Source organism: Lates calcarifer, linkage group LG20 (genome assembly GCF_001640805.2).
Source record: "Lates calcarifer isolate ASB-BC8 linkage group LG20, TLL_Latcal_v3, whole genome shotgun sequence".
Lineage (NCBI taxonomy): Eukaryota > Metazoa > Chordata > Actinopteri > Centropomidae > Lates > Lates calcarifer.
This window is the reverse complement of record NC_066852.1, coordinates 11685289-11708588: the sequence shown is the minus strand read 5'-3', so window position 1 is coordinate 11708588 and position 23300 is coordinate 11685289. Positions and strand designations below refer to the sequence as shown.

Genomic DNA, 23300 nt, shown 5'->3' with positions numbered 1-23300 from the left:
TACCTAAAGCTATCCATGAAGCATCCCTCTAATAATCAAGCTAATTCCACACCATACAAATTACATGAAGGGCTCTGCTATAGTAACCAGATGCTGTAGTATGTAGGCACAAGTGCAGGTGACTCTGAAAAACATCAATTATTCACAACAAATCCGTCATGAATGACTGCACTCTTTTGGTAGAATACTTTCGTCACAGTATCTGTTGACCTCGGTGGAGGCATTATAATGATATGATGCCATCTTGTGGCTGCATGGCTGTACAGCCACAAAGGCATGGGTGTCTTTGTTTGTACCCTCTCCAGTCCAGATTTTAGATTCACTTCCTCTGATGACTTCCTCATGTTAAGATGCATCACTGTGACCACACCAAAATCTGGTGGAGAGCAATCCTCTGCTGCTGAGGCAGGATTACTCATCAGCCAAAGAGGGCAATGGGTTGGGGCTCCAAGTTCACTCTACTCTGTTTCTGTCTACATTTGATTAATCACACATTTGTTAGACATTTGCACCCCTGTAGTAGAATGTTGGGTCCTCCATCTTGTGGCCCTGGTATTAAAGAGGGGACTTATCAAAATCTTGCCTCAATCTTGTCTTGACCGTAATTGTTAGAATTCATCTTGAACTCATTTTTTATGATGTTTTTTTTCTGTGTGTCAACACAGCTACAAAGATGAGGGTGTTCTTGTTTCCTCAGAAAACCTTGGGCATGGTCATATTATTCTATCATTCTATATTTCTTCCATTATCAGTAGGCCTGACAATTATTTTCTTTAATCACCAGTGTATAAAATGTCAGGTAATTGTGACAAATGCTCATCATTAGTCCCTGATGCCCAAGATAACATTGCAAGCAAAGTTTGCTATCATAGAAAACTGTGAAACTAGCAAATATTCACATTTTGAAGCAGGAATCAGTTACATTTTTACATTCATAACAATTAATCAACTATTAAAATTGTTCAATCAGCTAATCAGTTGATCATCTTATTTCAATTCTTTCTCTGTGACTTAGGAAATAATGAAACTGTCATGTACTATTAAGTGGAGGTGAATAAGGGCCCAACAAGAAGTTTCTACTAAGGCCACCTAAGACATCCAGATGATTTGCAAATAAACCTGTTGAGAATGACAGAGGCCGTCACGTATGAAAGATAGCTTTATTGCACAAGGTGTTAGAATGATCTTTTTAGTTTTTGCTTTCTTTTCATAGAAAATGTACTTTTGAACACAAGCAATTGCTATAACAAGCAACTCAAACAAATGTTTGGGATACCCTCAACATTTTTTTTTTTTTAGCTTTTGATTTTCATACATTTTTTCCTTCAATTTTTCCCTTTTAGCAAGCATGCAATGACTTTTCTGAGGATGAACAAAATACAAAATAATAATAAAAAAGTAAATAGGACAAATGACAACATCAAAAGACCTTTAAAAAAGAATAAAAATTCAACAAATTAGTATCAAAAACATAAAGGGAAAGAAAAATGTTTTTTTGCCCATTTCAGAAGTAAAATATTTTATTTTTGATACTATTTCAATTTTGAAATTGGGGCATTCAACCCTGATGTGTCCCCTGATTTATTCTGACGAAAATAGCTCTTCATACAAAACTGTGTTTTATGTACAAGACTTAATCTATAAACAACACTGACAAAGGTAAAGATGATGGGTCTAGTATGTTTAGGGTGGTGAATTTTTACTTTAATTTATCCGAACAGGGGAAAAGGACGGGAGTCGGAATGCTTCAGGTTTACAGACCAACTCCAGTCCAGTATATACACAATACAATAGTAGTTTGTGTGACCAAAAGAGCTACGAGTCCCTGATTTCACTTGGCTGAACTGGTTTTAGCCACAGGCCACATACCTTAGTACTGCTTGGCCTCTGGAACCAAAATTTTTTGACAAAATCCCAAACAAATTAAAATGAATATAAATCAAAATCAACAGACCAACAGATACCCCCTCCCCTAAACAAACAAATAAAAAAACAAAGCAAATGGATAAATAAATATAAACGGCAAAACACTATCATGGAGATGTTTCAGAAAGGTATTCCAATAGGTTCTTGTGTGAATGTACATTGGTGCAAAATGGAGGGGTACAGTGGTAAAGAAAGCGGGACATATACAGTACTTCAGACAGGGCAACAACAAAGATATCAATTGTGTGAACATTATATAATTTTCAAAACTGAACTCCCTGACATATAACATCTCTCAACATTATATTATTTTTCATTCACATCATGACTGGGATTCCTTCAGCTAGTTGTCTTTCTTTCTTTGAAGAGCAAAGATTGGCTGAGTGGCACTGAGGCTGACTGACTGTGTTACTGTATCTCTGACTGCCATCTTTTCATAAACAGAGGCCTTAACACTGTATCATAACTCAAGCCTGTAACCACCTTGCAATGCAGTGCTCCTCCCGGCATAAAACTTATTTGGGGATCCTCTGTGACACTGATTTGGTTTCTGAATGTTATTGTTTTTACCAACACATCAGGCTAACAACGGGCTAACTAAAGCCCACTGGAAATCCTCTTGAGAAGGCACTCTGCCTTGATTGTTTCCACTGAACACACACGGTGAAGTAGACACTGTAAACCAGGGCGTTTAAAATGCCTTCACCCAGAAGTTTGCCTTAAGTAGCCTACCTTGCTTTTTCCATCTCAACATGGGGCTTGGAATGGCCCACTGTCTTTCCATACAGGAGCAAAACACTCTCTTTAGTCAGCCTACATACAGTAACATACAGAGGATCCCGTATATATACTAAACTTTTTTCTTTCTTTAGTCCAACCTTTTTTAAAATTTCTCTTTTTTTTAAATTTCATGATTGAGCGATTGTCTCGTTCTTAAATTTGACATTAACATTAAATTTCTGTATGTACTACTACACCTTTGTAGTACATACAATTTATACTTTGTCATAATTTTACTTAAATGTCAATAATATACCTACATAGAAATATATATGTAAATTCTTTATAATACCAAATATTCTCTATTTGTAATGTGAGAAATCATAGCTGGTTCATTTGGGTTGTCATGATTTCTTTAAAAAGTTAGACACTGTTCAGCTGGAGAGATTCTGTCACATTAATGTGATAGAAATTTTTTTTTTCCTTTCTGGAAGAGAACCTGAATCATTTCTTTTGGAATCACCATTAAGAGAAAATCTGCCAATATCTGTTTGGGGCTTTAAGAGACACATAGAGGGTGAAAGATACAGTAAGAATAGGGAACTTAACTGGAAGTCCTGCAAATTGACAATAATACTCAAACTATGGAGGACAGTATGTGTGTGCGTGAGAAACAGGATGGTCACACAGCTTCATACTGGCTATTGTAGTCTTCATCATCATAAACACAGAGCTTTTAGCTCCTCAATTATAGTCAATATTTCCAAATGACCACAGAATCGCTTCCTGTTTTTTTTTTTACTGTGCAACTCCTGTGAGAACTGAGCGGAGCTGAGCACCAGCCGGCTGGAACTGTTAGTTGGAGTTAGTAGTTCTTTTATAGAGTCCCAGGTGAACATGAAAAGTAGGGTTAGCTGGGTCTCTGTCTGGGAGAACACCTATCCCAAGGAGAATTAGACAGGACGCTGGGCAGTTCACCTTTAGTTGGGTGTAAAGAACGATGGTTGCATGCCCTTTCTGGCCCAGACTGAAGAGCGCCAGAGTGGGACTGGCTGAAGGGCGGGACAGCAGTGCAAGTCTGTGCAAGAGAATGAACTACACCAGTGTGTATGACTTGGAGTAGGCCCCCACACTCTGTTTCTGCAGTCTCCCCAGCGCAGAGGAGCTGCTCTCTAGCAGCGAGTCTCTGGAGCCCCCCACCTTGTTACTGTTGGTGGGGTTGCTGCTCGTGCTGGAGGTGGAAGCTGTTGCTGCAGTGTTGGAGCTGGGCATGGTGAGAGTCCTCTGGGGCAAGGTGGCAGTGCCCGAGCTCGAACCCAAGCTGCCCAGCCCAGAATGGCCCAGCGTCAGGGCCTGCTGCTTGGCAGGGTCTAGAGTCTTGTGACGACCCTGGGTGTGATACGCCCGCTGCGTCAGGCTGCGGATTGAGGCTTCCCGCGGTGGCACAGCCGGGCAGGGGTCATGCAGTTCCCCTTGCTTGCGGAAGAATGGGTCTGTCTTCATGTAGAGGGGTAGGTTGCAGAATTCACCTGAGAAAGGCAAGAACAGGGTCAGGACAAGACCATACGTTGAGATTGCTCAGACATGTCAGCCATGAGACATGACACCTTGGTTCCTTTTGCAGCTTAAATCATTCTGGCCTATTGTCTGAAGGTAATTAGTGAGTGGTATAATTTAGTTTTTTTTTCTATTTGGATCATCAGTTTAAGTCAGTGTAAATTTAATTCCTACTTTTGGTTTGGAGGTTTGGCTTCAGTCTTGTGTGCCAGTGTACTTCTGGGTCTCATTAAATAGGTAGAAGAATTGTTGGATCTCTCTCTGTTAATATAAGTACGGTCTAGACCTGCTCTATATGATAAGTGCCTTGAAATAACTTCTTTTGTGATTTATATAAATAAAATTGAATTGAATTGAGTTGAACTGAAGAATCTGCAGTGTCTTAACTGTAACAATAAGGTAGTGCTAGTATTAACTGAATGCAAAATGAGTAATCAAAGGTGCCCCTCCATGGCTCCCATCTTTCATACTTACTTTTGTTAGCGCGGTGGGGGATGGGCACAGCCACATTTTTGCCACGGTCATAGTCCTGTGGTTTGGGCGGTGAGGCTGTGAAGCGGCAGATGCCCGGTTCAGATGGCGTGCTGAGGGAGGTCATGCTGTCTGCCGGGTCATTGGTACCTGTGGTCATTTGGTCAGATGAGCTATCGGAGATGAAACACTCTGTAATGGTGAACTTGGCGTGCTGCAGGTGCTCCTCCAGCTTGGCGTGCTCGTAGGCCCTTGCCAGCTCCTCGTAGGTGGAGGAGGCGCTCTCTGTCGACACCATGCTGTTTCGACCCTTATCTGGAAAGACAAATCATGTACTGTTGCGGCAACAATTTCCTCAGCTGCTGCTGTTTCAGGATGCAAGATCTTACAAATGCATATTGTGGTGCATATACTGCACACATGGCTCTAACCTGGGCTTAAATTTGAGGGTAAACTAAAGACCAAACTGCCTCGTGATGTTAAAAATGGAAATGAAATAAAGGCAACAGGAGTACATAGTGTCACTGTGTCAGTTGTACTGGCTGGGATTGACCAACCTGTGTCTTGGGAGAGGCTGGCGCTGTAGCTGTCGCTCTCAGTCGCGGTGATGCCATGAGAGCCCATCGTCCGCCAGTCTGAGGTCAGAGTTCGCGCCGAGGCCGTCGACTGGCTCTGACTCGGTCGGCTCAGTGTCCACTGGCTGGAGTATCTGTTTCTGGAGCTGTGAGCTGATTTTATACTCTTCCTGGACACAGGGTCTGAGAGAGGTCACAGTGATCAGAGAACAGCTTTGCAGCCCAAAAACAGTGTATCCATTTATTGGTTGTCAGGAAGATTAGATACTGTCTCATCAATGTCATGAGTGAAGTGGATGTGCTAAGTGTAGTGAAGTGCATCCCCTGAACGCACCCCAGAGAAAACCACTCCTCCCTTAGGCCCTCCCCCTAGCAGGTGGGGTATAAATGGCCCTCACCTGTCTGCAGTCAGTCAGTCTCTTGCTGGTCCTTGATGGTGGTTGACCATACATGAGGCTCACCTGCAGCTGCTCTGCTGTTTTGCTCTGCTCTGCTCTGCTCTGCTCTGCTCTGCTCTATTCTGTTGTTGTTTGTTGTTTTGTGTTGTTTTTTTCCTTTCAGTGTAGCTGGGTGCCGTACGATGGGGGGGCTAGGCACTGTGGTGAGGGGCCCACAGCTTTTGCTTGCAAGTAGTGGCACTGGGACACATTATTGATGCATGTTTGCTGTGATTTTGCTGTGCTGCACCCAGGTGAGTGAGACAGGGCACCTGTGATCTAGGCTGTCTCCCTACTGGAGGCCCCAGCTCACTGCTTACAGCTTTAGCGATCAAGTGAGTGCTGTACTGGATTTTTAGCTCCCTGTAATTAATAGTCCAGGCTTGAGTAGTTTTAACTAATGTGCTGACTGTAACTTTGTCAATAAATGAATCTTTTTCTGCTACTCACCTCACCACTTTGTTGGCAATCTTTGTCTTGTTGATCTTTTTTATTTCTTTTAGATCCAGTCCTGATTATTCAAGTTTTTTTTTTTTTTTTAAACAATAAAATAAGTGTGACTCTCACTACTGTCTCTGCCTGTTCAGTCACGAACCTGTGACCTTGTAGTTTACAGTGAAATAGTTGAATTTTCATTATATCCTGGGGTGCAAGGCCTCAGGTGGCGTTGTTGGTTCCTTAGCTAGTCCCTCGTATTCATCCCTCCCTGATATTTTGCAAACCCAAATTCTACTCCGCTCGCTCACATAAGCAGTAAGGGATCAAACCTGCTCAATCTCTTTCCTGTGTTGTCACTCTACCACTGACATTTATTGCAAAAATATTTCCTTTAAAAGAAAAACACAACTCACTTGTGCCTGGGCGGATGTCTGACATGTCAATCAAAGGCCCTGAATTCTGGATGAGGGCTTGGTGGTGCAGAGACACGCCTGTACAGAAGTTCTGTGGATTCACTGACTGGCTAAACTCAGTGTCTGTCACTGGCACTGCCGCCTTGTCCTCCCCTGTTGCAGGCAAGAGATGAGGAAAAACAGGAAAAACATGTTAATTATCTGATATAAACTAATAGAAAAGTGATAATAGTTTCAACGTGCAGCCACATGCCTATCTGTTTGATGCCCTCCTTGTCCTCAATGAGTAACTGAACACGTGGGATGTCAATGTGGAGCCTTGGTCCTTGAGGAGGGCCCTTCACAGGAGTGTCAATACTGCGATTGTTCTTGCTGCACACACACACACACACACAAACAGGAGGAAATGACACATATAGTCACACTGATTTCTCTTATAAGGTCTTTCAAAAAATAAATATTACATAAAAGCTAAAACTACGCCCATACAAGCTGGCTCTTACCTGATAAGCATCTCAGCAAGGCTCTTAGCATCTATAAGAAGACAATATCTTAATTAGATTATGGTCGGCTGTGAGGATAATCGTTTCAACTTGTCACTGTGTTACATTAATCCATTACACACAATAACACAGATCTCTCATTTTCCTTTGTCTCACCCCTAAGACGTTTAAGCCTCTTCTCCTTGCGTTTCTTGCGGATAATGAAGAGCAGAGCAACACCCAGAGTAACCAGGATGACGGGAGAGCCGATGGAGAAGAGCTTTTTCACATCATCGCCCTCTCCGCGAGCTGATTTAATTGGGGGGATTGTACCTATGAAAAAAAAATTAATTAATTAATACAGAAAAGTGGGAGAGGTAGAGATGATGGAAGAGGGACGGACAGACTGAAAAAGACGTGGGATTCACTTACTGCCATCGTAGTCCGTGGTGGCAAACTGGGAGCTCTGGTTGCCGCACCCTGCGCTGTTGCAGGCCTTCATTTTGAGCTCGTACCAGGTGGCCTCACGCAGTTCGCTGAGGAAGAGCTGAGTGGTGGAGTTGGCCTTGAGGCTCTGCCAGGCCCAGGTGCCTTTGGGTCTGAAGTCCAGCATCAGGTCGGTGATGGGGCAGCCACCGCTGGTCCAGCCCTGCAGGTTGAGCCCAGCGTGAGTGGAGTTGATGTGGGTGAGCAGCGGCTGGTCCTTGTTGAACACTGGTTCTGTAGAGGAGAGGGGCAAAGACACAGGAGAACAGGAGGTGAGACAGAGAGTTGTAATGGTAACAAACCAATTATTTTTATTTGTCATTTTTTGTTAAAGCACATTTTTCCATAAATACAACCCGCTGCATTCATTCTGAATATTTTCTCATTTGATATCACAGCAGCACTAGTTGAGTGAATTTTGAATAAAATTTTGAATTTAGTATATTTCATATTTTTTGCACAGTCAGTTACAATTATACATGTTTTCAATGCCCATATCCTTGTTTCCTGCTTCACTCATGCCTGCAACACTTTTGCTTCCACCCCTCACCTCTTCCATGGGTCTTAGCCTCGATGATTTCACTGATGCGCCCTGAGCCCACGCTGTTCTTGGCGGCCAACTTGACCTTGTACCAGGTCCCGCACCGCAGATTGTCCAGCCTGAAGGAACGCTCGCTGGAGCTGATGAACACATCCCTCCATTCCTCTGTGTTGTCCACAGAATACTGCAGCACAAACCCTGCAGAGTCACACGGCACAATGTCATGCCAAACCCAAGTATTTAAAAACAGCTACTGTCAATCCAGAAATGAAATGTCAAATGACTGTGGAGGATCTTGCTGCTGCTGTTGCATATATTGGACACCAGGGGGCAACAACCAGCTACAAACAGCTCTAGTTTGCCTTTTTCTTACCCAGAAACATTAACCTCATTGTTTACACTGTTATATGCAGCATTAGTAAAACTGATGGCAAGAGGGTGAAGCACTCTGAAAATGATCTGTCACAAAAACAACTAGACGGTCAATTGTATTTGTTCCTGAAGGAGCTGCAAGGTGTTTCTCCGTTCACAAAAAGTCTAGTCAGGAGCAAACCTCTGATGGAGCTTCCTCCATTGTCCCCAGGGATCCAAGCCAGGGTGATGGAGGAGGTGGAGGTAGTGGAGACAGTCAGACGAGGCTGGTCAGGAGGAACTGGGTGCACACACACACAGAGACAGTGACTCAACAACAACAGGAGAAGTATCACAAAGCAGAAAACGTCTTCCACTAGTCAGTTCCACTCACATACATCTTCTGTTTCTTCTTACCTTGCACCACAAGATTGACTATGATGGTGTCAAAGCCCAGTGTGTTAGTGGCCGTGCAGGTGTAGTACCCAGAATCCTCTGCCTTGACCGAACGTAGCACCAGTGTGCCGTTGGATAAGATCTGCCGCTGACTGTCAGCTGTCACTGGAATGGCAGAGTCCTCACTGACAAAGAACAGACAGATTACAAATGTTAATGACCTCATCCTGGAGTTACATTGAGGTAGATTTATCTGTGTTTTCCCCGTCACAAGCGGCAGTATCTGTCTGAGGGAGCCATGATGCTGACATATAAAAGGTATATGATGCGCTCTGACCTGTCTTTGGTCCATTTAATCGTGGGGGCTGGCTCTCCCACTGAGCTGCAGGGCAAACGCACTTCCTTCATCCAGGGTGTGGTCACTGTGCCCCCAAAGGACAGGATCTTTGCCGGGACTGATCACAAAAGAAAAAAAAAGAAACAAATTTAAAAAAACATAAATCTTTGACGTATATTCTCACACTACATACATAAGACAAAACAAAAATCACAAAGATGTCTCTCCTCATACTTGAGGTTATCTTGCTGCCACTCTCTGTTGTTTGCTGAGTGAGTGGCCCAGTTTGCCCGAGGGGGAAAGGCCTTTACTTACTGCTGAAGGGGTAAAGAGGTGTAGTAGTAGTGTTTCAGCGAAGCCCCTCCTCTAACCTCTTGGTTTCAGTCTATCTTTTCTCCATAGATCCTCCCCTCTATTGATTCTCGCCTGCTACCTCTCTCCCCAAGGGTCATTTTACTGGATAGGCCCTGTTCATCACCACATAATTAACAACAGCGTTTCTTGCCACATAGCCGCTACTCAATCAATACTACGGCTGTCAATCAATATCAGAGAGAGCAGGCAGAGAGAGGAGGAGAGAGAGAGTGATGAAAGCGATATATGCACAGGACATCATGTTGCCGTTTCATAGCCATCTTTAGAGCGCTCTCCCTCATAACCTTTACAAGAAATCTCTTTACCCTTCTCCTCCACTACAGGCTCGCCTGGAGGACCCACCTTTCCCAGCAGGCTCCACTGTGACCTTTGCGCTGATGTTGCCACGGCCGGCAGTTGTCACGGCTGCAGCCCAGATGTGGTATTGTTTGCCACGGGTAAGGTGCGTGATGCGGTAGAAGAGCATCTCCGGGTTGGCCTCGTACTCGCTGGGCGCCTGGGACAGAGGGCACGCAATGCCACGTTAGCAAACTGTGAAACCACAGTGAGGTGACAGGCCTGGTGGCAGTTTTAGTCTACCAGACTAAAGCAGTGCTGCACGTTGTTGAGCTCAATTGGGTATTGAAAGAAAACATTCACAAATATGCCTTTTACATTTTAGAATATGAAGAGCACAGATATTACTACAGCATTAACTAATAACAATGGCTCCACTCTGTTCAAGTGTCTCATTAAACAATGACATTGAGTCAGTATGAACAACAATACCAGGACCCTGAAACTGATGCAGCTAAACAGAATTCATGCATCGTTCATTTTATCACAATCGATATAAACTTCATTGTAATCCTTTCATTTTAAATTCTATCAATCAACACATGAGAACATTTGGGATAAAAGCCAGAAGTGGTACATATTTAATGTATAGTACAAGTATTTATTATTACATTTTTGTGAGATGCAAAAAACCTTAAAAAATATATATTATATTGACAGAGATGCATTATTGTATTTTCTTGAAAAGCCTTTTTCCATTTATATATACTGTATGTTCGTAAATGCTTCTCTATTCTATCACTTTTGCCTTGTTTCTTGCCTTTTTGCCAGTGTTTTGCAGGACGCATCAAGTATTGTGCCACACAGAATGAATGAACGTGGTAATTGCATTTAATGTTTTGAGAATTTTAACATTGTTCCAGAAAATGTGCTGAAGCAAATGAGAAAAACTGCAAAATAAAAAGATACAACTTTGAGCGTGCGTTCCCCTATTTTCGTCAGTATTTTGGAACAAGATCGCATAGGTCAGATGACTAAATAAATTCAATTATTGCACCACACACAGACACATTTATTCACTGGATTAAGAAAAATAACAATTGTGGATTAAATTCTGTGTTCCTGTGAATATTCTTCTGACAAACACATCTTTGAGAAGATATTCACATATGCATCTGCACACACACATGCCATCGCACACACCAATACACTGTTTTCTCTCAAGTCAAGCCTCTGTTCTATCTCTTTAATCTGTTCATCTCTCAGTGTTCATCTTCAGTTCCTTCACCATTTGCTTTTCCCCCTTTTCCTCTATCCCTCTCTGTCTAGCTCAGTGAAGAGGAGAGGAGAGGATGGAGGGACAGGGGGAGGGAGGGGAGCGGATGTGTGTGAGCGTGAGTGTGTGTGTGTGTGTGTGTGTGTGTGTGTGTGTGTGTAGGGGGTGCATTCGAACATTCCTCCAGCATAGTGGCGGTGTTGTGGTGATCCAGGGAGTGATACAGGGAGATAATGAAAAGACGGACAAAAGCACTCTCATCTCGATGTGACTGATACCCTCCTCTGCTCCTCCCTTTTTCCATGCCTGTCTCTCTCCCCCTCTTCCTCTCCCCTCATCCCTCTCTTTTTCCCTCATTTCCCCCCGGTCTCTCCCTACCTCTAATGGTGTGTCTCTTTTTCTCTCTCAACCTCCTTTCCCCCTCCCCTCCTCCCTCCCTCCCTCCCTCCTCCCTGCCTGTGCTCATTTACATGGCACTCATGCACAGAGAGGGAGGAGTATTTGTGAATAATAAGAAAGTGAGATTCTAGCCTGATATCAGATTTCACCGTGTGCTGGTGTTTGTGGTACACATGATCTAACCACAACTGAAATGCCGCACATACGCGTATAAATAGAAAATATTGAAATGTGATGTCTGTATGTGTGCGTTTGTGTGTGTGTGTGTGTGTGTGTTTCTGATGCGGCAGTGTGCATGTGTGAGCTTGTTCTCTGCCTCATTTGCATATCTACGTCTCATCACGTTGCCAAGACAACCTCATCTGTTCATCTGGGAGGGCAGGAAATAAAGCAATGGTGCAAACACAGTGAAAGAGATACACACGCAAAAGATACACACACACACACACACACACACACACACACACACACACACAGGTTCAATTAATAAGAGTGGTTACAAATTAATTATTTCAATTGGTAGATTTTTATCAAGTTCGCCAATTCTTTGCTTCTCAATCACCTGGAACATTTTCTGCTGGCCCCTTATGAGTCACACCCACAGAGCAAAGACTTACTGGCTGTCCAGACCCCGGACTGGAGCAGTAGATGGTGTACTTGCGGATGACACCATTTGGTTTGTGAGGAGGCAACCAGGATACAACCACGCTACTCGGAGAGGAAGGAACTGCCTTGATGCCAGCCGGCGGACCAGGAACTGGAGAGAAAAAACATGAGGAACATCAGCATTGCGGGTATGCATAGTGTATATGTAAGTGCTTCAGTGTGTGTTTTTGTGCACACACATGCTGGGTGTTTGGATGCCTATTAAAGCGAGCAGGCTTGTTTGCAGATTGGTGGTCTTATCCTGCACTAAGCCGCTCTGGGAGGACTTGGAAGAACTCCCTTTGGGTGGACGGCCCGTGACATATGTTCATTCAGACATTGGTCAGCATTTCTGACTCTGTGACACCCAGCATTCTCTTAACTCTCCAACGCACAAACAGATTAGACGCTAGTGTCTGATCCTCTGCTAGCCACTTCAGCTTGACACTGGACACCACTTAATACTCTTATTACAAGCTAAAGGCACGAGAAGGTTTTAAAATGGATGCACGCTTTACAGAAAAACACATCAGGGCGCTAGACACTGGCAAAGGCGAACAACAATGCAGCTGTCGCATTGGCCTTACAGTGTGGGGTTCACAGTGTCAAGTCTATTCAATCTGCACATAAATATAACTTGTGCCTGACAGTGGGCCTCATCTGGGGTCTAAAGAAGGAGGCTACCACCGTGTAAGATCCAACCCTCTAAATCCATCCCCCAAGTCCTCCTTTTCTTGTATTTGAGGCCCCCTGATCCAGTCATTCAACCAATCCATGCCCTCAGACTCCCTCACCCTGCACATTACATGAGCAGGGATAAAAACAACACAAACTCAGAAAGGATAGCTGAGTTTGTGTAGTGAGGCAGCTTTTAAAAGAGGGAGGCGGGGATGAAAGAATGGCGAGAATGATAGGTGCAGTTCCTGGGGGAGAAATGATCGTGGTGGTGTTGGTGGTGGTGGTGGCAGTGGGGAGGGAAAAAGGAGGCAGTCATCATTATCATAACTGGACCTCCATGTCAAAGTAGGAGTGGCAGTGGGGGGGGGGGGTTAAGTCCCATCTGGTGCCCAAAATCTGCCCAGGACTGCAGACAGACAGACAGACAGTCTGCCACACAGCCAGCACGGCCCTTGTGATGATGAAGTAGAGAGGCACAATGGTGCTGAGTGAACAGCCCCACCTACCTGAATACATTATGCACTTCTGTGCCAACCAGAGGAGGACATGACACAGTAAAGGGCTAATACACTTTTTAGCCATAACATTTCTATTTTGTCTTTTTTTTTATGCCTTATTCATTTCTTCAGCCAAGAATAGGCTACGTGATCACCTTTCTATCTTTCCATCTTCAACCCCCAGGCCCCTCCTCCTCCCCCTCCTCTACAAAGAGACATGGATCTGGCTGTAATCCCGCCTCCAATGGTGTAAGCACAAAATTAATTCTCTCTAATCCAAGAGGAGTTAATCCTTATGCTTATGGCAAGAGGGCTGGTGGAAAAAGACGCAGACCCGGGCTGGTGGCTGACTCCTGCATGCTATATGGTCCCAAAGAGCACCCCTCCTCTCCCCTCAGTGTCTCCTGCCAGCCCTCCCTCAGCCCTGAGCTGGGGACCCAAAGCCTCTTAATTCTCATTAGCAGTGCTAATGGAGGTTCCCAGCATAAATGAGCTTTTGTCATGGTTTTGAGATACAGCCTAGTGCCCTTTTTATATCCGTCCCCTTTCCCATCTCCCTTACCCCTTTAAGCTCAGCCTTTATACTTTTATGCCCTTAAATACATGAATGAATAAAGTAAATGCTGATATCTTTTTGTTTTCTCTGTTTTGTGCATATACTCACGGTCCTCACGAGTCTGGATATACAGGACATTGCTGCGGACCCCATCTCCAGCTTGAGTGTAGGCCAGCACCTGAACACTGTAGTTGGTGAACTTCTCCAATCCTCGCAGCTCCACCTGTTCACGAGTTGTAGTGATATTCTGCATCTCTCCCCATTCTGAGGGAGAACAGGAAGGGAAATGATGAATTTGAGTAGAGCACTGGTGTTTGTCTGGTGGCCAGGGAACAAAGACCAAGTCGTGCTTCGCTAAAAATGTTTTGAAGGAAATGTAACTGCGGCCTGTGTTACACAGCAGCAGTTGTAGGGAGGAGTTAAATGTTAAAGCGAACATTTGTGTGCTGTGTCCCACATTTTATTAGGTTTATGGGCAACTAAAGCACAAGGTTAAGATTAAGAATTGATTCTGGTTTTCTGGAAGTCATTTCCCACAAAACATCTTTGCTAATACAAATTAGTTGAACATGAACTCAATTTTTTAGGGCTGAACAATCACGGGAGCACAAAGAGTGAACAGAGTCAAAAATCTAATACAGAAAAAGACAAGGGTAAACATAGACCAATTCAAATATACAAAGGAACAGGAAGTGCTTTATGAGAAAGGTGCTGACACACGTTAACACATTCTGATGCACAACACTGACAGAGAGGTAGGTGGTGGGTGGGAGGGTGGGGAAGTTTAGAATGAGATAGGTGATAATTACTCTGCATTGGCCATTGGGCCCGGCCCCCACAGCACCCACCTCCGTCAGGGAAGAGGGACCAAAACACAACCCGGTAGCCTTTCAGCACACCGTGCAGCGTCAGCCGTGGAGGCTCTGCCCACGTGATCACCGCTTCGTCCGATGTCACCGAGATGGCTCGCACGTTCTGCGGAGGCTCGCTGGGCACTGGAGAGAGCGGGGGGGGGGGGAATGTTAGTACTTGCACGATTTCTACTTGTCAAAAATCCTTGGTTATCGCTGTCGCTAAGAAGACCTAACTGATTTAGCATGGTGGCTGAAGTACTGATAATTAATGACTACTCAACACCACAACCCACAGGCAATCTCTGCTGAAATAAATCAGTCAAATAAGCTCAAATTAGCTCTCAATAGCTCCTTGTTCGCTGCTAGCTTTTAGAGCACTGAGGAGAGGAGGTGAAAAGGGGGGTCGGTGGAAGAGAGGAAGAGCACTGAGGGAGAGCAACATGAATGGTAAAACACCCACACCTTAAGGGGTTAAAATGCAGATGAGGTGGGTGGGGTGAGCTGAGATGTGGAGGATAAAATCTGAAGGAAGACAATGTTCATCTTAAAGGTAATTGCAGTGGTAGGGGCAGCTCTGGACAGTCACAGCTGTTACTGTTGCCATGATCAGTGTGTCTAACATTACTGTCCAAACAGACAGGAAGGGTCCATGGAAAAATATAGACATAAAAAGATGCAAAACAGACAGAGGAGAGATGAAGAGGGAACCGACTGGAGGATAAGGAAGATGGAGGAGAAAAAGGAGGTAGAGTGGGCAGACATTTAGAGAGTAATGGGGTTCCTTGTTCCTCTCTCGCTCTCTACCAGCCTAATGAGGGTGCTAATTAAAGTCGAAAGAAGAATGGGGGATGTGCTGAAAATTCATTTCTACCATTTTGTTTGAGCATGTGAGTCTATATTTATGTTAGTTGTGTTAATTTATGTCTTCCATTCTGTTTTTGTACTTGACTCTATTTACTTTTTTTTGACAAATCAAATAGATATGTGCTGCAGGTTTCTAATCTAGCAGTCTACTCTCCTCTTTCTTCATTATGCCATCTACTTTTCTTACCATCTTCCAGTGTGGTAGCGTTGATCTCAGTACTTGATGGGCCGGTCCCAGCTCTGTTGAAGGCTTGGACCACTACCCCGTACTGGGCAAACTTCTTTAGGTTGTCCAAGGTGTACACTTCACTGTCCCCTGTAGCTTTCATCTCCACTATGCTGTACTGGCCATTGCTGCCTGGACCGTTCTCTCTGTAACCAATCTGGTAGCCTCGGATCACCCCATTCTGCAGCTCCTTCTTGGGAGCCTGAAAGAAATGTGGTGATAGTGGTTAATATGACAATATGAGTGCAAAAAAACAAGTGTAAACCCTGCTAAGATGCACTGAAATCACTGTGCAACATCTCAACTGGTGGGTAATTGTTTTAGAATTTGGCAGTAATATGTACAGTAAAAACAATAAAAAAAAAATAAAGCACAACACAAGAGTTTAGCAAATGAAAGATTTCCAACAATTTTTATGAAGATGTATCCAATTTGAAAATTGAGTTCTTCTTACATTAGCATAATCAATATCTTCACAAATTCAGTTTTCAGCACAATGAGTGGCTGTTTTTGATTAGCATATTTGTTTTTAAATGACCTGTTTTGCACACAGAGGTGTGTGTTAACTTGGTATTACATTGGTATTATACTATTGATATAGTGGTTTACACTGTCACTCAGCTTATCAGAAATAAAGCTGTGTAATAATACACACTGCTGTAAAGTAATAACAGTAGTGAGTTTACCCTCCATGTAACCCGTATGCTCTGGGATGTCATCGGTTGGAGGACGACATCCATCGGTGGCCCGTCAGGAGCTGTTGATGGAGGATGCCAGATAAAGTGTTACTGTCGATATCCACACACGGGAAAAATTAAGACGGACATAAGAAAAACAGACGTGTGAGTTTTAGCAGAGAATCACAATCACTTACGCGCTTCTTCGGTACTGATCGTGAGCTCTTTGCTGGGAAGGCTGCGGCCAATCTTGTTGTAGGAGTACATGCGGATGCTGTAAACACAGGCCGGGTGCAGCTCTACAATGTTGGCTTGGTTGTTGGTGGGTGAGATGTTCCTGGTTGTGTACATGTGATCCCAGGAGTCTGTTGAATACAAATAAATTTCAGATGTTAAGACATGCGTCACGAAAAATCCAACATGCGTGTTTAAATTTAGGAAACCTACCTGACTTGTTCTTGTACTCTATGTCATAGCTGGTGATGATGCTGTTTCCATCAAACCTTTGGATCCAGCGCAGGTTCATACTCCTGTCCTTCACCTCCCTCACTTCCAGCTCCGGAGGATCTGGTGGTTCTGTGTGTGTGTTACAGAGAGAGACTGACGCTATAACATTTCCCCGCTAGACTGTTTATATAACCGTATGTACTGTGCTATGAGCCCTAAAGCTTTTTTTAAATGTAAGAAGTTTTGTGCGACATGCATAGTACGAGGATGCTGTAGATACCTTGCACAGTGAGTTGGATCAGCCCTCGACCCTCTCCATAGGAGTTGATGGCATGGCAGGAGAAGAAGACAGAATCTCCTCTCTCGGCTGGGTTCAGCTGTGAACATCAACACAAACAGGACGTTGTTACAATGTGCATAATCATTATGTAGTCACTTACATATTGGGAAATGTACTTACTTACTTTCTTGCCATGACACCACTGTCACATTGATACGCTAAATATTAATCTGCTGCAATCTGCCAGTTAAGTTATCTTATGCTATAAACTGGGAATGGAGAAACAGCTAGGTGAGGATAGTGCAATCCACCTACATGAATGCTTGCTAAATTTGTTACCTTTGCATAGAGCCAAGCTAGCTGTGTTTACATTAAGCTAAGGTAAGCTAATGAAAGTGAGTGTGTAAAGTGTACCTCCTGAATGTCAACCTAAATTCAGAGCTGAAAGATTTAATATTAGTGACTTGATCTGCCTTATGTGGCCTCTTTTCTGTGTTCATTATTCCACATGAGTTACTGGACATTTTTACCAGATATTTTCATTAGGTTTTGCTCTGAATTCTCTTTACAGCATCAAGCACTCCTCAGTTTTTGAGTTCAGGCTCTGCTCAGTGTTGTAGTTGGTATCTGACCTTTAAGGTGGAGATGACTTCGTCCCCCTTCTTGTTGATGGTGATGGAGTAACGTGGGTTCCTTTCTGCATCGATAACGGTGTCCCCTCTCTCCCAGCGGATTATGATGGGTTGCTCGCCCCGCGCTGTACAGTTCAGCTCCTTGGTCTGGCCCTTTCTCGCCATGGTGGTGTTGGGGTGGCTGGTGATCATGGCAGGAACTGAGCAGAATCACAGACACATGTCAGTGTGACAAATAGTATTACATGGAGTAATGAGATGAGGGAATGGGGATGTGGTAGTGGAAACCGAGGATATATTACAGATGTATGGACATCTCTATTTCTGCCCTTCGTTCTCCATTTTCATTTCACGCTTCAAGCCCCACTGGCCCTCTTAGACTGCCTCCTCCCCGTCTGCCTGCTTCTTCTCTTCTTCCCATACTCCTGCTTCTTTTCTACTCCTCATTTCCTCAGACATAGATTATTGATTTAAGGGGTTCCTGTGGTTTTGTTTTCATCACTAATTCATCAGCTCCTCTCCCCACCAAGCATTCAGGAGCACACAGACAGGCAGCCAGAATACATCAATCAATACCAAAGATAGCCCTAGTTAAGGATGTGCAGGACAGCCAAGTTTTGTTAGGTACAGGCTTCACTAGCCTGGGGCAAAAGTGCATCTTAGAGGAGCTGATCCCCCCTCTAAAAAGTTAAGAGTTATCTCTGTGTACAGTATACAAGCCAGGAGATGGAGTTATGAAAGGAGGTGTGTTCAAGCCAAAGAAAGAATGACTGACACTTACTCTTGACAGTGAGGATCATGCTCTTACTGATGTCTGAGCCCACTCCATTGGAGGCCTGACAGAGGTAGTACCCTCGATCGTCTTCAAGAACATGTCGGATGAGCAGAGAGCCGTTTGACATGATCTGGATACGGCCAGTTAGAGGGACTGGGTGGTACTGCTGAGGGTTTCCTACACCTGCAGCACACAACACAAAACAAATGCTCGTCACTGACTTCATTTTTCCTTGTTCACGTGATCTTATTATTGTTATACCATAGGGATGATGTGCTGATTTTACCTTTGGCGTGTTTCCACATGACTTTTGGTGGTGGGTAACCCTCCACAGAGCAGTTGAGGACACCAGCTTTGCCGTAGATACAGTCCTGGTTGTTGGGCTGCACCACAAAACGTGGTGGCACTGAGAAACAAAAAGAAGCACTGAACTTATACGAAAGAACTACAGCAAAAGCATAGAGTAAAAGGTACAAAATGGAAGTGTTCCTAAAATAACACACATTTCTAAGCTCCCTCTGCACATTAACTATCACATCTGATCTGACCTAATTCATCATCACTGTGCCATTCTCCACTCGCTCAGTGCCTCACCAGTAACAATCAACTGTCTTTCCCAGCTGACGGTGGCAGCAGCATTGCTGGCAATGCAGGTGTAGTTTCCGTTGTGCTTCAGTGTCACCTTGGAGATTTGTAGGGAGCTCATGAACTCTTTGGTCTCAATTGCGACGCCAGAGGCGGAGCCTGGCACGATGAGCTGGCCGTCTTTGTGCCAGGTGATGCGTATGGGCATGTCCCCAGATGACACCACGCAGGCGATGTACATGAGCTTCCCCACTGAGGTAGAGGGGATATCAAAGGGCTGGATGAGCGGCGGCACTGGGGGAGAGAGGGAAGAGTGCAGAGAGTCAGTGGAATACAGGCAGCGATAGATGTCGAAGAGTGGCAGGATGGCCATCTGGAGCAATGCTGGGAGAGAGAGAAGGTCATTGGCCAGTGGGCCCCTCTTCTCTTCCCCCCCTTCAGTCCCCATCTCCTGCAGCCCATAATAGCTGCTCTGGTTAGAGTCCAATTGGCAGGAGGAAGTCATTCCGTTGCCATAGTAATGGAGGTTGGGGTGGGGGTACTACAGCTGAGACATCTGGGGGATTTAATCTAGGCTTCATTATTATTCATCTAATTAAATCAGAGACACACTCACACGCAGGCACATGCACACACCCTTAAACACCTCTGCAGCTGCCCTGCTACCATCGTGACCCGACTCCGAGACTAAATACAGACGCAAAGTGAAACACAAATCAATTCTTAAACACCATCTACCTCTGTCATAAAGGGTTCACAAGTGTGAAGCTGCACTCGACAACTTTGAACACTGGTGTCTCCAAATGGCAGTGACCAGATACTCTCCACACATCATGGTTATTTATTACCAACCTGACCAGTCTGAAAGGCAAAGAAAGTGTCACGATTCCAGGTTTTTGTTTTTTTTTTTCCATTTTTTTTCCATTTTGTATTTTGGTTATGCACAAAGAAATTCCTATTAAAACAGGGATACTTGTTTTGGGGAAAATAGGGTAAAGTCAACATATCAGGTGGCTGTGTCTCTCTATTACAGCCTACTTGTGCTGTTAACATTTATATAGTTTATCCTAAAAACATTGCCAAGTACAGATTTATCCATCTGAATCCATTCCTCTCTTTGCGCTTACCTTTGACAGTCACGTGGACGGTCTGGTTGATTGACACCTGGGGCTGGATCAGAACGCTACACAAGTAGGTGCCCTCGTCCGCGCCCTTCTGCACGTCCGTCAGCCTCAGGGTGCCGTTCTCGAACACCACTTGACGATGATTATCAGGCAGCTGCATGCCGTCCTTCAGCCACTTGATGGAGTAATACGGGTAGCCAATCACACGGCACGTTATGTAGGTGTTCCTGCCCGCCACTGCGGTGATGTCCCGCATGGGTCTGATTCGAGGTGGACCTGGAGACACAGGGAAGAGAGGGAGGGGATGGAGGGAGGAGACAGAGAGAGACACAGAGGTCGGAGAGAGGGGCAGATGAGGTGAGGGAGGTCATGGCAGAGTAAGGGAGCAGCCACGGAGACAGGAGGTGAAGAGATAAAGGTTGAGGGATAGAGTGATTGGGGCAAGTTGACAGGTGGAGAGGGAGGTTAGTTATGCTCCCTTTGCTAAAATCTGATTGAGGATATTTGTTGATTGTAGCCTAATCAGATATTCTGTGTATCTAGGTGATTGTGTGTATTCTCCTACATTAACTTCAGATAGATAGCAAGAAAACAAGAAAGCAAAGAAGCAAGATAAATAGATAGATAGATACCCTACAAAGCCAAAATGCAGTAATTAATGATACATATTTGGACAAAATTGAGTAAGACCCAAATCTGACTTTTCAGTATCTGTTATCACATAAACATTTGTGAAAAAAACATGTAAAGACCTGTAAAAACAGTCTGACAAACTGCCAAAGTACAGGAGAGCTAGATGGTAAGATAGCCACAGCTAGCCTCAGCTAAAGCTGCAACAAAATTCACTCACCAATTTTTCCTTAGCTCTTATCTGTTACTGAAAAATATGCCTTTTGATGAACTGATGTCTTGATAATTCAGTTTGTTATTCCATATAACTAAACTGAGACATGTCCAGTAACGCTGGGGAAAAGAAACAGCTAAACTCTGCTGTTTGGTGTGGTAAATCACACTTGTGAATGTACTGAAATCTAAATTAACAAATTTTATTGATTAAGCTTTAGTTGCAGTTCATCAGTTCATCTCTATGAACTAAACAGTTGAAAGAACACATTTTGTCTGTAGATCCTCCACTCTGTGAGGTTTATATAAAGGCACAATGCAGTATCTGCATTCTTTCAGTATTATATTATTAATCTACCAAAATAGATAGATAGATAGATAGATAGATAGATAGATAGATAGATAGATAGATAGATAGATAGATTTGTGTGTGTAATGCATGTGATCTATGCTTCCCTGTGTGTCTGTATAGAGTCAGGTGTAGAGTGCATTTATATTGAAAAGCAGACAGGCACCTCTTACGTTTATGCGCGCTTGGTACTCGGCGCTACCGGCCGAGTTGCGTGCGACGCAACGATACACTCCCCCATCTCGAATGAGCGGGCTGCTGACGTTGACGTGTGACACAGTCAGGCCGTCCGACAGGGTGTACTGGCTGGTCTTGTAGGTGGAGTCTCGCACCACGGGCTCGTCGTCCAGAGTCCAGGTGATGGAGGGCGGTGGGGCTCCTTTGGCAGCACACATGAGGGAGAAAGGCTCGCCGGGGTTCACCACCCGCTCGCTGAAGGAAGACACAATACGAGGAGTACCATCTGAAAGGAGAAGGAGAGAGACAGGGAAAGAAAGAGGCAAAATAGAGAGGGACATAAAGACAGAGTGGTGAGAGGTTGTGAGAAAAGTAAAATGCTCTTAAACGTGAATTTAGATCTGTGTAGGACACCATCTCCGCTTCATTTTTAGAGCCAAATTCTTGGTGCATTTATTGTTATAGAAATAAGGAATAAAAGTCAACAGTGACAGTTGAAGCTTCAAAATTGAAGACCACAGTTTCCTGTCATTTTACTGGTACAGTGCTGTTCTAAAATGCCTGCTCAGATCCCGTTTATACAGAATCTGCACCTTGATGATCTCCATCCACATACCCTCTAGCAGAATAATGGAAAAGTCCTGAGCAGTGTGGCCCTTTCGGGAGGCGAAGCACTGGTAGGCCCCAGAGTGGAACTTCTGTGCTGCAGTGATCTGCAGGGTGTCATTGTGTTGTCCCTGGATGGAGATGTGCTGGTCCGGGACGATGGGCTCGGTGTTCCTGTACCAGGTGATGGTGTATTCTGGAGAGCCCTCCACAGTGCAGGTGAAGAACAGTGTGCTGCTGATGCCCGTTTTCAGGTTCTTGGGGGATAAGGTCACGCGTAGTGGATCTGAGAGAAGGAGAAAAAAGGGTCAGAAAAAAATGTTTTGTTTTTGTTTGTTTGAACACATATGCAGGGAAAAGCATATTTTTCGTTTCTTTTGGATTCTATATTTTCTGTTTCACTGTAAACCAGTTTGTCATAAGTGAAAATGTTAAAGAATTTTCTGATACCTCAGTGCAGTAAATCATCATTAAAAAGGGTCTATTAGTTAGTATTGATTAACTTATTGGTGGTAAATAACTCAGGTATTAAGGCTTCACAAACCAGCATTTAAATGATGCTCTGCAAATTTAGCCTCCTTTATCTACATATTATATTAGGTTATCACTCAGTTATATCTTTATATCTTAGTTATATCTTATTGTAAAGTGATTTTTTGCATCCTCTAAGTGACTCTAAAATCATCAAACTGGATTCAAAACATAACACATGGATTCATACACACAGTAGGCGTTTACACTCCCAGAGATGGGGAGACAGAGAGAGAGAGGAGAGAGAGAGAGAGAGAGAGTACAATCAGCGGCGGTGACTCAATCAGTTCGACGCACTCATTAAAAAAGCAGCTGGAGATATCGCTTCACATCTCTGTCCACTTGTGTGTGTGCGTGCATGTGTGTGTTTTTGTGTGTGTGAGAGAGAGAGTGTGTATGTACATGTGTGTGTGTGTGTGTGTGTGCAAATGTCAGTGAGCAATAAGGCAGCTGGTGGTGTATGCTGGGGGGCATTGCTGTGCCTCCCAACCCCCCCCC

General features: G+C 44.2%; 1 protein-coding gene across 3 annotated transcripts in view; it reads right to left on the bottom strand.

Moving 5' to 3' along the window:
• Positions 1-1146: 1146 nt before the first annotated feature.
• LOC108893861 (cell adhesion molecule DSCAML1) overlaps positions 1147-23300 on the bottom strand; it is a 51107-nt gene continuing 28953 nt past the window's right edge. The window contains exons 6-33 of one of the 3 annotated variants that reach the window (XM_018692276.2): positions 22282-22557; positions 21655-21951; positions 20300-20572; positions 19182-19466; positions 18874-18993; positions 18594-18770; positions 17813-18012; positions 17181-17277; positions 16901-17029; positions 16651-16818; positions 16463-16533; positions 15738-15978; positions 14642-14827; positions 13941-14096; positions 12074-12213; positions 9848-10001; positions 9131-9248; positions 8815-8978; positions 8600-8698; positions 8056-8244; positions 7452-7739; positions 7197-7352; positions 7041-7071; positions 6791-6909; positions 6538-6690; positions 5232-5432; positions 4678-4989; positions 1147-4175 (exon numbers count right to left, since the gene is read on the bottom strand). In XM_018692276.2, the coding sequence (XP_018547792.1) occupies positions 3742-4175; positions 4678-4989; positions 5232-5432; positions 6538-6690; positions 6791-6909; positions 7041-7071; positions 7197-7352; positions 7452-7739; positions 8056-8244; positions 8600-8698; positions 8815-8978; positions 9131-9248; positions 9848-10001; positions 12074-12213; positions 13941-14096; positions 14642-14827; positions 15738-15978; positions 16463-16533; positions 16651-16818; positions 16901-17029; positions 17181-17277; positions 17813-18012; positions 18594-18770; positions 18874-18993; positions 19182-19466; positions 20300-20572; positions 21655-21951; positions 22282-22557 (5234 nt within the window). In that variant the 3' untranslated portion in view covers positions 1147-3741. Of the gene's footprint in view, positions 4176-4677; positions 4990-5231; positions 5433-6537; positions 6691-6790; positions 6910-7040; positions 7072-7196; positions 7353-7451; positions 7740-8055; positions 8245-8599; positions 8699-8814; positions 8979-9130; positions 9249-9847; positions 10002-12073; positions 12214-13940; positions 14097-14641; positions 14828-15737; positions 15979-16462; positions 16534-16650; positions 16819-16900; positions 17030-17180; positions 17278-17812; positions 18013-18593; positions 18771-18873; positions 18994-19181; positions 19467-20299; positions 20573-21654; positions 21952-22281; positions 22558-23300 lie in introns of those variants that run through there. The other 2 variants (XM_018692277.2, XM_051078633.1) reach the window with 2 other exon arrangements.